The sequence below is a fragment of the Triticum dicoccoides genome, chromosome 3A (genome assembly GCF_002162155.2).
Source record: "Triticum dicoccoides isolate Atlit2015 ecotype Zavitan chromosome 3A, WEW_v2.0, whole genome shotgun sequence".
NCBI lineage: Eukaryota > Viridiplantae > Streptophyta > Magnoliopsida > Poales > Poaceae > Triticum > Triticum dicoccoides.
In genome coordinates, this window is record NC_041384.1 from 719,215,956 (window position 1) to 719,230,332 (window position 14,377).

General features: G+C 41.8%; 1 protein-coding gene across 8 annotated transcripts; it reads left to right on the forward strand.

The window, feature by feature from the left end:
* The first annotated feature begins 8,937 nt into the window (after positions 1–8,937).
* LOC119270457 (alpha-1,3-mannosyl-glycoprotein 2-beta-N-acetylglucosaminyltransferase-like) lies at positions 8,938–13,043 on the forward strand. 8 transcript variants are annotated; one of them, XR_005134123.1, is made up of 16 exons: positions 8,938–9,112; positions 9,229–9,288; positions 9,365–9,453; positions 9,636–9,681; positions 9,768–9,830; positions 10,396–10,462; positions 10,545–10,613; positions 10,701–10,770; positions 10,876–10,937; positions 11,022–11,112; positions 11,206–11,299; positions 11,444–11,506; positions 11,587–11,625; positions 11,705–11,875; positions 12,205–12,385; positions 12,474–13,043. XR_005134123.1 is itself a non-coding variant. In XM_037552459.1 (16 exons), the coding sequence occupies exons 1-16, from the start codon at positions 9,041–9,043 to the stop codon at positions 12,561–12,563; spliced, it is 1,308 nt and encodes a 435-aa protein (XP_037408356.1). In that variant the 5' UTR covers positions 8,938–9,040; the 3' UTR covers positions 12,564–13,043. The 8 variants fall into 8 exon arrangements, 6 of the variants coding, with proteins under 6 accessions (XP_037408356.1, XP_037408358.1, XP_037408360.1 ...); XR_005134124.1 differs by having other exon boundaries at positions 12,491–13,043; XM_037552459.1 differs by having other exon boundaries at positions 12,224–12,385.
* Positions 13,044–14,377: the final 1,334 nt, after the last annotated feature.

The window sequence follows — 14,377 nt, forward strand, 5'->3', positions numbered from 1 at the left end:
CAGATAGTCATGGTTTCCTGGCTATGGACATTGGATGTCGTTGATAACGGGATCACATCATTAGGAGAATGATGTGATGGACAAGACCCAATCCTAAGCCTAGCACAGATCGTATAGTTCGTATGCTAAAGCTTTTCTAATGTCAAGTATCTTTTCCTTAGACCATGAGATTGTGCAACTCCCGGATACCGTAGGAATGCTTTGGGTGTACCAAATGTCACAACATAACTGGGTGGCTATAAAGGTGCATTACAGGTATCTCCGAAAGTGTCTGTTGGGTTGGCACGAATCGAGACTGGGATTTGTCACTCCGTGTAAACGGAGAGGTATCTCTGGGCCCACTCGGTAGGACATCATCAGAATGTGCACAATGTGCCCAAGGGGTTGATCACGGGATGATGTGTTACGGAACGAGTAAAGAGACTTGCCGGTAACGAGATTGAACAAGGTATCGGTATACCGACGATCGAATCTCGGGCAAGTACAATACCGATAGACAAAGGGAATTGTATACGGGATCGATTGAGTCCTTGACATCGTGGTTCATCCGATGAGATCATCGTGGAACATGTGGGAGCCAACATGGGTATCCAGATCCCGCTGTTGGTTATTGACCGGAGAACGTCTCGGTCATGTCTGCTTGTCTCCCGAACCCGTAGGGTCTACACACTTAAGGTTCGATGACGCTAGGGTTATAAAGGAAGCTTGTATGTGGTAACCGAATGTTGTTCGGAGTCCCGGATGAGATCCCGGACGTCACGAGGAGTTCCGGAATGGTCCGGAGGTAAAGATTTATATATGGGAAGTCCTGTTTTGGTCACCGGAAAAGTTTCGGGTTTTATCCGTAACGTACCGGGACCACCGGGAGGGTCCCGGGGGTCCACCAAGTGGGGCCACCGGCCCCGGAGGCTTGCATGGGCCTAGAATGGAAAGTGACCAGCCCCAGAGTGGGCTGGTGCGCCTCCCACCCTTGCCCAAGGCGCAACTAGGAGGGGAGAGGGCAAACCCTAGGGCAGGTGGGCCCTAAGGCCCACCCCAGGCGCGCCTCCCCTCTCTCCCCTCTTGGCCGCCCCCCCAAGTCCCATCTAGGGCTGTCCGCACCCCTTGGGGTGGGAAACCCTAAAGGGGGCGCAACCCTCCCCTTCCCCTATATATATTGAAGGTTTTGGAGCAGCCCAACACATGAGAACTTCTCCTCTTGGTGCAGCCTTGCCCCTCTCCCTCCTCCTCCTCTCCCATGGTGCTTGGCGAAGCCCTGCAGGATTGCCACGCTCCTCCATCACCACCACGCCATTGTGCTGCTGCTGGATGGAGTCTTCCTCAACCTCTCCCTCTCTCCTTGCTGGATCAAGGCGTGGGAGACGTCACCGGGTTGTACGTGTGTTGAACGCGGAGGTGCCGTCCGTTCGGCACTAGGATCTCCGGTGATTTGGATCACGACGAGTACGACTCCTTCAACCCCGTTCTCATGAACGCTTCCGCTTAACGATCTACAAGGGTATGTAGATGCACTCTCCTTCCCTCGTTGCTAGCTTCTCCATAGATAGATCTTGGTGACACGTAGGAAAATTTTGAATTTCTGCTACGTTCCCCAACATGGGTATATCTGCTTGATGAAACATAAGTCTGAAACATTTGAAAAGTTCAAAGAATTTCAGAGTGAAGTGGAAAATCATCGTGACAAGAAAATAGAAGTTTCTACGATATGATCGCAGAGGTAAAATATTTGAGTTACGAGTTTGGTCTTCAATTGAAACAATGTGAAATAGTTTCACTACTCACGCCACCTGGAACACCATAGTGTAATGGTGTGTCCGAACATCATAACCGTACTTTATTAGATATAGTGCGATCTATGATGTCTCTTACCGATCTACCACTATCGTTTTGGGGTTATGCATTAGAGACAACTGCATTCATGTTAAATAGGGCACCATCTAAGTCCGTTGAGACGACACAATCTGAACTGTGGTTTGGCAAGAAACCAAAGTTGTCGTTTCTTAAAGTTTGGGGTTGTGATGCTTATATGAAAAAGTTTCATCCTAATAAGCTCAAACCCAAATCGGAGAAATATGTCTTCATAGGATACCCAAAGGAGACTGTTGGGTACACCTTCTATCACAAATCCGAAGGCAAGACTTATGTTGCTAAATTTGGAGTTTTTCTAGAGAAGGAGTTTCTCTCGAAAGAAGTGAGTGGGAGGAAAGTAGAACTTGATGAGGTAACTGTACTTGCTCCCTTATTGGAAAATAGTTCATCACAGAAATCTGTTCCTGTGACTACTACACCAATTAGTGAGGAAGCTAATGATGATGATCATGTAACTTCAGATCAAGTTACTACCAAATCTCGTAGGTAAACCAGAGTGAGATCCACACCAGAGTGGTACGGTAATCCTGTTCTGGAAGTCATGTTACTAGACCATGACGAACTTGCGAACTATGAGGAAGCGATGATGAGCCCAGATTCCGCGAAATGGTTTGAGGCCATAAAATCTGAGATATGATCCATGTATGAGAACAAAGTATGGACTTTGATGGATTTGCCCGATGATCAGCAAGCCATAGAAAATAAATGGATCTTCAAGAGGAAGACGGACGCTGATAGTAGTGTTACTATCTACAAAGCTAGAATTGTCGCAAAAGGTTTTCGACAAGTTCAAGGTGTTGACTACGATGAGATTTTCTCACTCGTATATATGTTTAAGTCTGTCCGAATCATGTTAGCAATTGCCGCATTTTATGAAATCTGGCAAATGGATAAACAAAACTGCATTCCTTAATGGATTTCTTAAAGAAGAGTTGTATATGATGCAACCAGAAGGTTTTGTCAATCCTAAAGGTGTTAACAAAATATGCAAGCTCCAACGATCCATCTATGGACTGGTGCAAGCATCTCGGAGTTGGAATATACGCTTTGATAAATTGATCAAAGCATATAGTTTTATACAGATTTATGGTGAAGCCTGTATTTACAAGAAAGTGAGTGGGAGCACTACAACATTTCTGATAAGTATATGTGAACAACATATTGTTGATCGGAAATAATGTATAATTTTCTGGAAAGCATAAAGGAATATTTGAAAGGAGTTTTTCAAAGAAAGACCTCGGTAAAGCTACTTACATATTGAGCATCAAGATTTATAGAGATAGATTAAGACGCTTGATATGTTTTTCAATGAGTACATACCTTGACAAGATTTTGAAGTAGTTCAAAATGGAACAGTCAAAGAAAGAGTTCTTGCCTGTGTTGCAAGGTGTGAAATTGAGTAAGACTCAAAGCCCGACCAAGGCAGAAGATAGAAATAGAATGAAAGTCATTCCCTATGCCTCAGCCATAGGTTCTATAAAGTATGCCATGCTGTGTACCAGATCTATTGTATACCCTACACTGTGTTAAGCAAGGGAGTATAATAGTGATCTAAGAGTAGATCACTGGACAGCGATCAAAATTATCCTTAGTGGAATAAGGAAATATTTCTCAATTATGGAGGTGACAAAAAGGTTCGTCGTAAAAAGTTACGTCGATGCAAATTTTGACACAGATCTGGATGACTCTAAGTCTCGATCTAGATACATATTGAAAGTGGGAGCAATAAGCTAGAGTAGCTCCGTGCAGAGCATTGTTGACATAGAAATTCGCAAAATACTTACGGATCTGAATATGGCAGACCCGTTGACTAAAATTATCTCACAAGCAAAACATGATCACACCTTAGTACTCTTTGGGTGTTAATCACATAGCGATGTGAACTAGATTACTGACTCTAGTAAACCCTTTTGGGTGTTGATCACATATCGATGTGAACTATGGGTGTTAATCACATGGTGATGTGAACTATTGCTGTTAAATCACATGGCGATGTGTACTAGATTATTGACTCTAGTGCAAGTGGGAGACTGAAGGAAATATGCCCTAGAGGCAATAATAAAGTTATTATTTATTTCTTTATATCATGATAAATGTTTATTATTCATGCTAGAATTGTATTAACCGGAAACATAATACATGTGTGAATACATAGACAAACAAAGTGTCACTAGTATGCCTCTACTTGACTAGCTCGTTAATCAAAGATGGTTATGTTTCCTAACCATGAACAGTGAGTTGTTATTTGATTAACGGGATCACATCATTAAGAGAATGATCTGATTGACATGACCCATTCCATTAGCTTAGCACCCGATCATTTAGTATGTTGCTATTGCTTTCTTCATGACTTATACATGTTCCTATAACTATGAGATTATGCAACTCCCGTTTACCAGAGGAACACTTTGGGTACTACCAAACGTCACAACGTAACTGGGTGATTATAAAGGAGTACTACAGGTGTCTCCAAAGGTACATGTTGGGTTGGCGTATTTTGAGATTAGGTTTTGTCACTCTGATTGTCGGAGAGGTATCTCTGGGCCCTCTCGGTAATGCACATCACTTAAGCCTTGCAAGCATTGCAACTAAATGAGTTAGTTGTGGGATGATGTATTACAGAACGAGTAAAAGAGACTTGCCGGCAACGAGATTGAACTAGGTATTGGAATACCGACGATCGAATCTCGGGCAAGTAACATACCGATGACAAAGGGAACAACGTATGTTGTTATGCGGTCTGACCGATAAAGATCTTCATAGAATATGTAGGAGCCAATATGGGCATCCAGGTCCCGCTATTGATTATTGACCGGAGATGTGTCTCGGTCATGTCTACATTGTTCTCGAACCCGTAGGGTCCGCACGCTTAAGGTTTCGATGACAGTTATATTATGAGTTTATGAGCTTTGATGTACCGAAGGAGTTCGGAGTCCCAGATGAGATCGGGGACATGACGAGGAGTCTCGAAATGGTCGAGACGTAAAGATTGATATATTGGATGACTATATTCGGACATCGGAAAGGTTCTGAGTGATTCGGGTATTTTTCGGAGTACCGGGTAGTTACGGGAGAAGCAATGGGCCTTGATGGGCTTTAGTGGGAAGAGGAGAAAGGGCCAAGGGGCTGCTGCGCCCCTCCTCCCCTCTAGTCCGAATTGGACTAGGGAAAAGGGGGCCGGCCACCTCTCCTTCTCCTCCACTTCCTTCTCCCTTCCTCCCCTCTTGGTGGACTCCTACTAGGACTTGGAGTCCTAGTAGGACTCCACATCCTGGCCGCACCTAGCCTTGGCCGGCCTCCTCCTCCTCCATCCTTTATATACTTAGGCAAGGGGCACCCCATGAACATAAGTTGATCCACGTGATCTATTCCTTAGCCGTGTGCGGCGCCCCCAGCCACCATAGTCCTCGATTATATTGTAGCGGTGCTTAGGCGAAGCCCTGCAGCAGTAGCACGTCAAGATCGTCACCACGCGCGTCGTGCTGACGGAACTCTTCCCCGACACTTTGCTGGATCGGAGTCCGGGGATCGTCATCGAGCTGAACGTGTGCTAGAACTCGGAGGTGTCGTAGTTTCGGTGCTTGATCGGTCGGATCGTGAAGACGTACGACTACATCAACCAAACGCTTCCATTGTCGATCTACTAGGTATGTAGATCATACTCCCCCCTCTCGTTGCTTTGCATCACCATGATCTTGCGTGTGCGTAGGATTTTTTTTGAAATTACTACGTTCCCCAACAGTACTAAAGGGTGCCCTTCCCACCGTTTGGCCTGGCCAAATTTGACCTTTAGTATCGGTTGGTGGCTCCAACCGGTACTAAAGGCCCCTCCTATATATATAGCACTTACGAAAATTTCAGTTAGTTTCTTCTTTATCTATTTCTTCGTTGTCGCGCCCGTCCCCGTCGTCGTCGCGCATGTCCCCGCCGCGCGCGCCCGTCGCCATCACTGTCCCCGTCCTAGTCGCGCGTGCCCGTCCCCGCCCTTGTCACCGTGCGCGCCCGTCCTCGACGTCGATCGCGTGCGCCGCTCGCGGCCCGTCCTCGTATGTCCCCGCCCTGGCCCGTCCCCATCGCCGCCCCCTGTCGCCTCGCATCGCCGGCCGTCGCCTCACTGTAAGATCGACCACCCCGGCCCTGCCGCGCCATGGCCGGTGGCCCTCACACACACACAGTACACATACACACACAGAGAGTACACACAAACAAAGACATATTTTTTTAATTATTTTCTGTTTTTTAGTTTTTTATACTTTTAGTTTATATAAATGTTAGATTAATGTCAATTGTTAGATGAATTAGATAGAAATGTTAGATATTAATGTCAAATATTAGATGAATTAGCTATATATTAATGTTAGATGAGTTAGTTTTTATACTTTTAGTTATAGATGAATTATATATATTAATGTTAAATGAATTAGATATATTTAATTTAGGTATATGAGATTTGATCATCTAATAAAAATTTACTATATAGAAGTAGCTACTTTATTTTTAGTAAGAAAATTAATAAAACTAGTTTATTTTTAGTAAGTGCTTAGTTGAATTAATAGAACTCGTTGAATTAATTGAACTAGTAAGTGTCTATCAATTGATATTTCAACTATGAGCATAAGAAATGTTGTCTGGCGAAGAAAACGATTTTGGTATGTGCGAATACTGCGAAGACGAGCGCGACCTGTGTGACAGAAATTTCCTAATTGATGATAGGCGATTCAGCATCAAGCTGGATGAGACATTCGAAGTGGATACAGTAAGTCATAATGACAAGTTTTTTTTCGTAATTAAGCATGACTTATGCTTCATTTGATTCAACTTATAATTTTAATTTTTTACTATTCTACTAGTGTATCCCCTGCCATGTAAGAATTTTTTGTCTTGGATAAGATAGATTTTAGTTCTAAGAAAACTATGGAGGTAAAGAGAGTTTACTTGAAGACCGAATATGGTTATACTTTCGACGTCAAATTGTACAATGCAGACACCTACACCTATTTTGAATGCAAAATTTGGCAAGCACTATGCAAGACTTATGCATTTGAGCCTGATATGGTCATCACCTTTGATATTCGTCCGGAAGATGATATTGAAGGTAATAGAGACATTTGGGTCAATGTGCAGACGCCTCCAGGTATATCATTATGTGAGTTTCTCAATCATATTTATGTCTTCGATATTGTTTATTTCAAAATAGCTGACAACTAATTTTTATTGACAGCTTATTTCCATTCAAGCAAACATGTCTGGCGCTTGGTAGACATGATCGTCCACTGTCCCGGGGACGAACTAAACTGCAAGGAGATAAGTCATTACGTTTCATGGCTTGAGGATCTTGATGCTGTCAAGAGAAATTATTTTACTGAATTTGAAAATCTTAGTACTCAAAACATGCAACCAATTGTGTTCGTATTGAACTACGGTCACATTTATTTAGAAAATATGGTAAAATTTTTACCATTTGTCCTCAGTGCATCTTTTGCATACATTATTTTTCAAGCTAAACTTCATTGCTAAGTATGTTATTATACGATGTTCTTCAACAGGGACTCCTGATGATAGTTGTGCCTCAATGGATTGGTACTAAAGGTCGCATGTTAATGGTTAGCTTACGGCCAAGACATCCTACATCACACATGAGTGCATTCAGGATTTCTAAAACCGAGGAATGCTTAATAGTGAAAGACTGGAGTAAAATTGTAAACGATTGCAGAGAAGTATTAGGGGGCAGCAATCAGAAACACAACCCACGATTAGGAGACAGATTCATCTGCATGCTCCAATATAATGAATCAGGAGAGCTACACATGTTCTATGCTATTTTACCCGAGAAAGAGCAGCACGAGTGATTAGATAGTTCCTGCTCTTAGTACTTTGTCCTCTCATGTCTGTGTTCTTTGTCTCGAACTTAATCTATCTCAAATTGATTTGCTTTTGTGGTCTTATGAACGCTTATAATCTCATGATCATGTTGAACTCGATGATATCTTTGCTTCTGGTATAAGGAAATGTTTCTTTTTTAAGCTAATGTTGGTGGTGTACCGGTAATGACTATGATGATTAAATAGTGGTAATGACTATGATGATGATTACCTAGAGTGTTGTTGGTGATGATATGATGCAAGAGTTTTTATATTAATATGATGATGATGATGAGTTATATATATCATTTATGAAAAAACCACGAATATTAGTTTTAACTGGATGGATCCTAGCTAAGTGATCAAGTAATATGGATTAGGATCCATTCACTTAAAACTAATCCGTGATTCTTTCACCTAGTGATTTAATAACTCATTATAATGTAAAAACAATCTCTAAATTAAATAGAAAACACAAAATTAAAGGAAAAATAAATAATAATACAAAAAACCCCAAACCTTTTAGTATTAGTTGGTGTTACAAACCGGTACTAAAGGTCTTCCCGCCCCTGGCGTTGGCTCGTGTCATGTGGTAGCCCTTTAGTGACAGTTCGTGTTGAATCTTTAGTTCTCATCCTTTAGTGCCGGTTACAGAACCGACACTAAAGGGCCTTACGAACCGGTGCTATAGCCCGGTTTTGCACTAGTGTAGGGCGAGGTGTCATTCGAGAGGGTCGACTAGGAGAGAGCTCACATAAGGGCATGTCCAACGGGTAGCCTCGACGTGCTGCTCCGCAGGTCCACGTAGGCTCGGAGCTAGGCTCGGACAAAAAGCTATAGCCCTGCAGGTGGTGGTGTAGCCTGCAGAAGAGCCGGCCTCTTCAAGTGTAAAAGATGAGAGAAAGGAGAAAAGTGGAAGGAATGCTGATGCATGTGAGAAGGGAAGTAGACAGAAGAAGGAGAGCGCCAGCGAAAAGGGGATGCCTGATGGGGTCCACAAGGTGCAGCCATGGTTGGCTAGTAAATTTGAGAAACGATGGTCTCGCTACTTTTTGGTTAAATAAATAGCTGAGGCATCACGAAGGAGATGCCTCCATTGCTCATGCCCTAATACGGTCCAACCAAAGTTTAACATGCGGGCCCCAACGAAGTGTGGTCCAACCAAAGTTTTTTGTGTAATTTCCATGTGAAATCCTTCTCGCAGAAAAAAAAACCCCCATTGTAAGGCAAAGCAGTGTGTGTTACAGGAGCGGAGTCAAGTCAGGCCGGGGACTGCTCTTCCTCCGCCGTTCACGGCCTGCTCGCCGGCGATGGCTCACAACCCGCGTTACCTCCGGCGCCTCCTCCTCATCGCCGCCGCCGCGGCCTTCATCTACATCCAAGTAAACCCCTCCCCCCTCCTTTGCTCTGCTCTCTCAACGGATCAGATCCATCCGGCTCAGCCAGTCGCCGGCCAGGGATCTGACCGCCTCTACTTCGGTTTCCCGTTTCTGTTCAGGTGCGGCTCTTTTCTACCCAGTCCTCTCAAGACGCCGGACGCGTCGTCCACGCGGAAGCAGTAAGCCCCCTCTTCCTCTCCGTGTCAGGCTCATTCCAGGGCATAATCCAAGATGTTAACCTGTTCTGCTCTACAGGATCAACCTGATCTCCCCGTCGCCGCTGTTGTCATAATGGCTTGCAATCGACCAGACTATTTGCAGAGGACAGTTGAATCTATCCTCAAGTACGCTTCGTCCCCATTCCTCTGTTTTCCAAAAAAGAAGAATTTCCTATGCTATTATATGTTGATGAGAGCCCACTCTGTCGATGACACCTGTGTATTATATAGGAAATCAAATTGAAATCTTGTCACCTCACTTGTCATACAACAAACATCTCATAAGGAAACTTAGACCATTACTCCAGGTATCAGAAAGCAGTTGCTTCAAAATTCCCACTGTTTATATCACAGGTAATGCTAATAGCAATTTCAGTTCTTGTTCTCGGTCTCTTTAAGCGCGTGGAAGGATATTTTTACATTGCTTCTTCCAATTGCAGGATGGAACTAATGGAGAAGTAAAAAATAAGGCCTTGAGTTATGCCCAAATAACATTTATGCAGGTGTGGAAAGAAACACTTGCTCTATGCTCAATTGCCTCATACCATAACAGAACATGCTCTGCTTCTCCTGTAATATTGCTAGCATAGCTGATACTACAAGTTATTGCGTGACTGCTTACTCTAAGTAGCTATATGAATGCAAAAATAAATAAATAAAATTGATAATTTGGCCTGCAAGAAGCTGTAGATGTACCAAGAGGTGGTAGCGAATCTAGATGGAGGTAGGACTTGAAGCGTATTGCCAGTTTTAACTTCTTCAGGAGATTATTTTGGTACTGCGAAAGTAGGTTATGTGGGTGGATGTCAAATGAGTGATGTCAATGGTCCAAACATGAAATGGTATGCCCCTGGTACAGCATCAATTGGAACTGCTACCCTTGAGAAAACCGTGTAATGCATGGAGAAGGGGTGGGGCTGGGAGGATATTGGATCTGGATGATTGCACCTTTTATCATTTCAGTCTTGTCTAAATAGCATTTACAGTACTTCTCTAGACATACAGGCTACGAGCAAATGATTTGTTTAGCTAGCACTCAGTGTTCCTTTTCCCTTTGATGTGGTGCAGCATGTAGATCTTGAACCTGTGCACACTGAAAGTCCTGGGGAAAACATTGCATATTACAAGATAGCTAGTAGGTGATCCTCAATTGATGCGGTATTTCTTAAGGCTGATGGAATGATTGATTTTTGTTCTAAATATGTTTCTCAATTCAGATCACTATAAACGGGCCTTGGATGAGCTATTCATTAAGCATAATTTTGGTCGAGTAATCATTCTGGAAGGTCTGATCTCTTTGATGATTCTTCGACTGTCTTGTTCTTATATATATTGCACATGCCATCTCATTTCCATGGTTTAATGGTTAATAGATGACATGGAGATAGCCCCAGATTTCTTCGACTACTTCGAAGCTGCAGCGAAATTACTTGATACTGACAAGTATGTTACAACTGTACTCTGACTATTGATGGCAAAGGCAATTGATTAATATCAAGTGTTTCTAATTAGGTTACTGTAACTGTTGTTGTTGTTGTGGTACTGTAGGTCGATAATGGCTGTTTCTTCTTGGAATGACAATGGGCAGAAGCAGTTCGTTTATGACCCAAGTTAGTATTCTGATAAGCATTTGTTCAACTTTATTTCCGCATTGATAGGGAAAGTTACTCACTATTGTAGATAATGCATTGCAGAAGCTCTTTATCGTTCGGACTTCTTTCCTGGGCTTGGATGGATGCTAACAAAGTCAACATGGATGGAGCTATCACCAAAGTGGCCCAAAGCATATCCTTACTGTTGCCTACTGATTCTTAGATTAGCAGCTATGCTTTTTTTTACTACCTTGTATCAGCTGTTTCTTCCTTGACAAGAGTTTACTTATTGGGATGATTGGGTGAGGCTAAAGGAGGTACACGGAGGTCGGCAATTTATTCGACCAGAAGTATGCAGAACATACAACTTTGGCGAGCATGTATGTTGGCTACTCTATTACAATGCAAATTTATGACTGCATTTTTGCATGCAGTAACAACCAGCTGATTAGCCCTTGAGTATTTGAGCCATTGACTCTGGCTTGCTGGCATTTAACACTTGTGTTTTTATGCGTCCACTCCAGGGATCAAGCATGGGACAGTTCTTCGATCAGTACTTGAAACCAATCAAGTTAAATAATGCTCATGTATGCAATCTTCATATATATTTCAGTTTGTACAAAATTTATAAGCTCTTTGTTGCTGAGATTTACCTTGTGCCCCGCAGATTGACTGGAACTCCGAGGACCTGAGCTACCTCACGGAGGTAAGATTTAATCTGCTCCTCAGAGAGAAAGTTGATGTTTCCATAAGAGTGTGTCTAATGCTTGTGTTGGTAACATTAGGACAAGTTCTTGATCAAATTTGGGAAAGATGTCGCTAATGCCACACCTGTGCGTGGATCCGATGATTTGTTGAAGGCCCACAATCTGGATGTGGACGTAAGGATTCAGTATAACGATCAGAGCGATTTCGAGCGTGTAGCTCGTCAGTTTGGAGTATTTGAAGAGTGGAAGGTTCCCTTGCTAACCCAATTTAATTCATTTATCTTTCGTTCTCAAGTATGGCAAGTGATAAATCTCTGAGTGGTGATTCTTTGCTCTATTAGAAAAATGCAATTTTGCATTTGGACTAGGAATGCGTAAGAACCTGAGTAATACTCCCTCCGTTCCAAAATACTTGACTTCCATTTGTCCAAAAATGGATGTACCTATATACTAAAACATGTCTAGATACATCTATATTTTGATAAATGGAAGGCATGTGTTGTGGAACGGAGGGAGTAGTAGTCTACCGGTGCAAAACATTATTGCTCATATTTTATTTTTTTCGGCCAATTTCTAAGGACGGTGTTCCACGGGCAGCTTACAAGGGCGTGGTGGTCTTCCGATACGAGAGCAGTCGAAGACGAATATACCTTGTCGGCCCTGACTCTCTTCGTCAACTTGGGGTTTAGCTTAGCGGTGCCGAGGTGGGAAATTTCTCTATTGACACCCTGTGTATCGCTGTCATTACTCATTACTGAGGTAATTAATTGTTCTCTGTGTGTCTTTCAAGATTCACACAACATGCTGTGTGGTTGAAAATCTGATTCTTCAAGTCGTGGCATCATAGGGACGTTGTACATTCAGATTTTCAGATACATGTCAGCAATGTAAAGTATTAACCGAACAACATAAGTTGGTATATGACGGCCAACAGTGATACCTGGAGCTACTGCGTGCTGCTCTATGAGCTCATCACGGGGCGCCGGTGTGTCGATGGGGAACCGCCCAGAGGACGAGCAGAAGGTGCTGGACTGGGCGAAACCATATCGTCTAGGTGTTGATCTGAATCCCTTTATTTTCTACATCCATACCTGAATCCTGGTTGAGGTCATGGGTTCAAGTCCTGGAAACAGCCTCTTACAGAAATGTAGGGAAAGGCTGCGTACTATAGACCCAAAGTGGTCGGATCCTTCCCTGGACCCTGCGCAAGCGGGAGCTACATGCACCAGGTTGCCCTTATACCTGAATCCTGGTTGAACATACACTAGTATATGTGCTGGTGTAATGAGTGATCTATTCCACCCAAAAGAATGACAGTCCGCAGCTTCAGCTGTAAATGGAGATTATTTATATGTTGTAATCACAGACTATATATTTGTAATCCAAACAACTCGATGCATTGGCATCCATTACATTTTTTGAATGGCATGAAACATCTTTTTTTGAATTACGGCAACAATTTTTTTACACTGTATCAACATTTTTAAAAATACCATGAACAGTTTTTTAACATGTCAATTTTTTAAAATGTATGCAATATATATTTTTTGAACTACATAATATTTTTTATATCGTAGAAATATTTTTGAACATGCCATGAAGATTTTCTAGAGAAATTTGAATTGTTTTAATCTGATGAACACCTTTTTAAATGCTATAACATTTTCTAAAAGATGCACAACATTTTTCTAACACTGCATGAACATTTTGTGAACGTGGAATGAACATTTTATATAAATTTAAATTTCTAAATATTAATTCAAAATATTTCAAAATATAAACCAAAAAATAAATAAATGAAAAGAACAAAAAAAGGGAAAGGAAAGAAAACAAAACGCTGAAAGGACGCACGCCTCATGCTTTAGGCAGGCCAATCTGCACAAGATGCAGGCGACCGCACCGGAAGACAACAGCTGGCTCGGCTATATGCCGCATTTTGCGGCCAAAATAGGTCGCGCGACGCACAGGAGTCGTGCAACTGGGGCCGGCCCATTCGCTGTCCGTCAAGGAATGAAAAATTCGCCAAAAAAGAGGGAGGATTCGAACAACGACCTTCCATAGTTGCACGTGTTGCTCTAGCCACTGCGCCAGGCTAGCTAAGGCAAAACAATAGCAGCAGGAGGTTAAATAAACTGCCACAGCGGCGAAAAATAAAAACCAATTCAGTCAATTACAAAATTTCAAAACTGCAGTATTTTTTGGAATATGTGAACTATTTTTTGAATTAGTGAAAAAAATTAAACATGCGGACAATTTTTTGAATTTGTGAATACATTTTGAAACATGAATTTTTTTAATATGTGAACAAATTTTGAATTTCCCAAAGATTTTTAGAAAACATGAACATTTTAGGAATTTATAAACAATTTTTAAAGCACAAACGATTTTTGAATCTTGAGAACAAATTTGGAAGACCGAACTTTTTTTAAGCACGAACATTTTTTGAATCTTGAGAACAAATTTTGAAAAATCCCAAACAAATTTGGAAGCACAAACATTTTTTGAATATGTGAATAAAAAATTGAAATCCCGTACATTTTTGAAATTCCAAAAGTTTTGAACTTTTTTGTGTAATGAGAACAATTTTGAATTTTGAGAACATTTTTGGGAAACACGAACAAAATTTAAATTTCTTGATTTTTTAAAGAAAAAGAAAGAAAAAAGAAAATCATAAACATTCTGTAAAACTGCGAACATATTCTGAAAAAGAAAAATAAACTTGAAAAAGAAAAGGAAACAAAAAACAAAAAA

Excerpts from the sequence above, each read along its gene's own strand:
- LOC119270457 (XM_037552459.1), top strand. The coding sequence starts at position 9,041 with ATGGCTCACAACCCGCGTTACCTCCGGCGCCTCCTCCTCATCGCCGCC. Across the intron at positions 9,289-9,364 it reads GCGTCGTCCACGCGGAAGCA|GATCAACCTGATCTCCCCGT; the intron begins GTAAGCCCCCTC and ends TCTGCTCTACAG. Across the intron at positions 10,463-10,544 it reads TGCATATTACAAGATAGCTA|ATCACTATAAACGGGCCTTG; the intron begins GTAGGTGATCCT and ends TTCTCAATTCAG.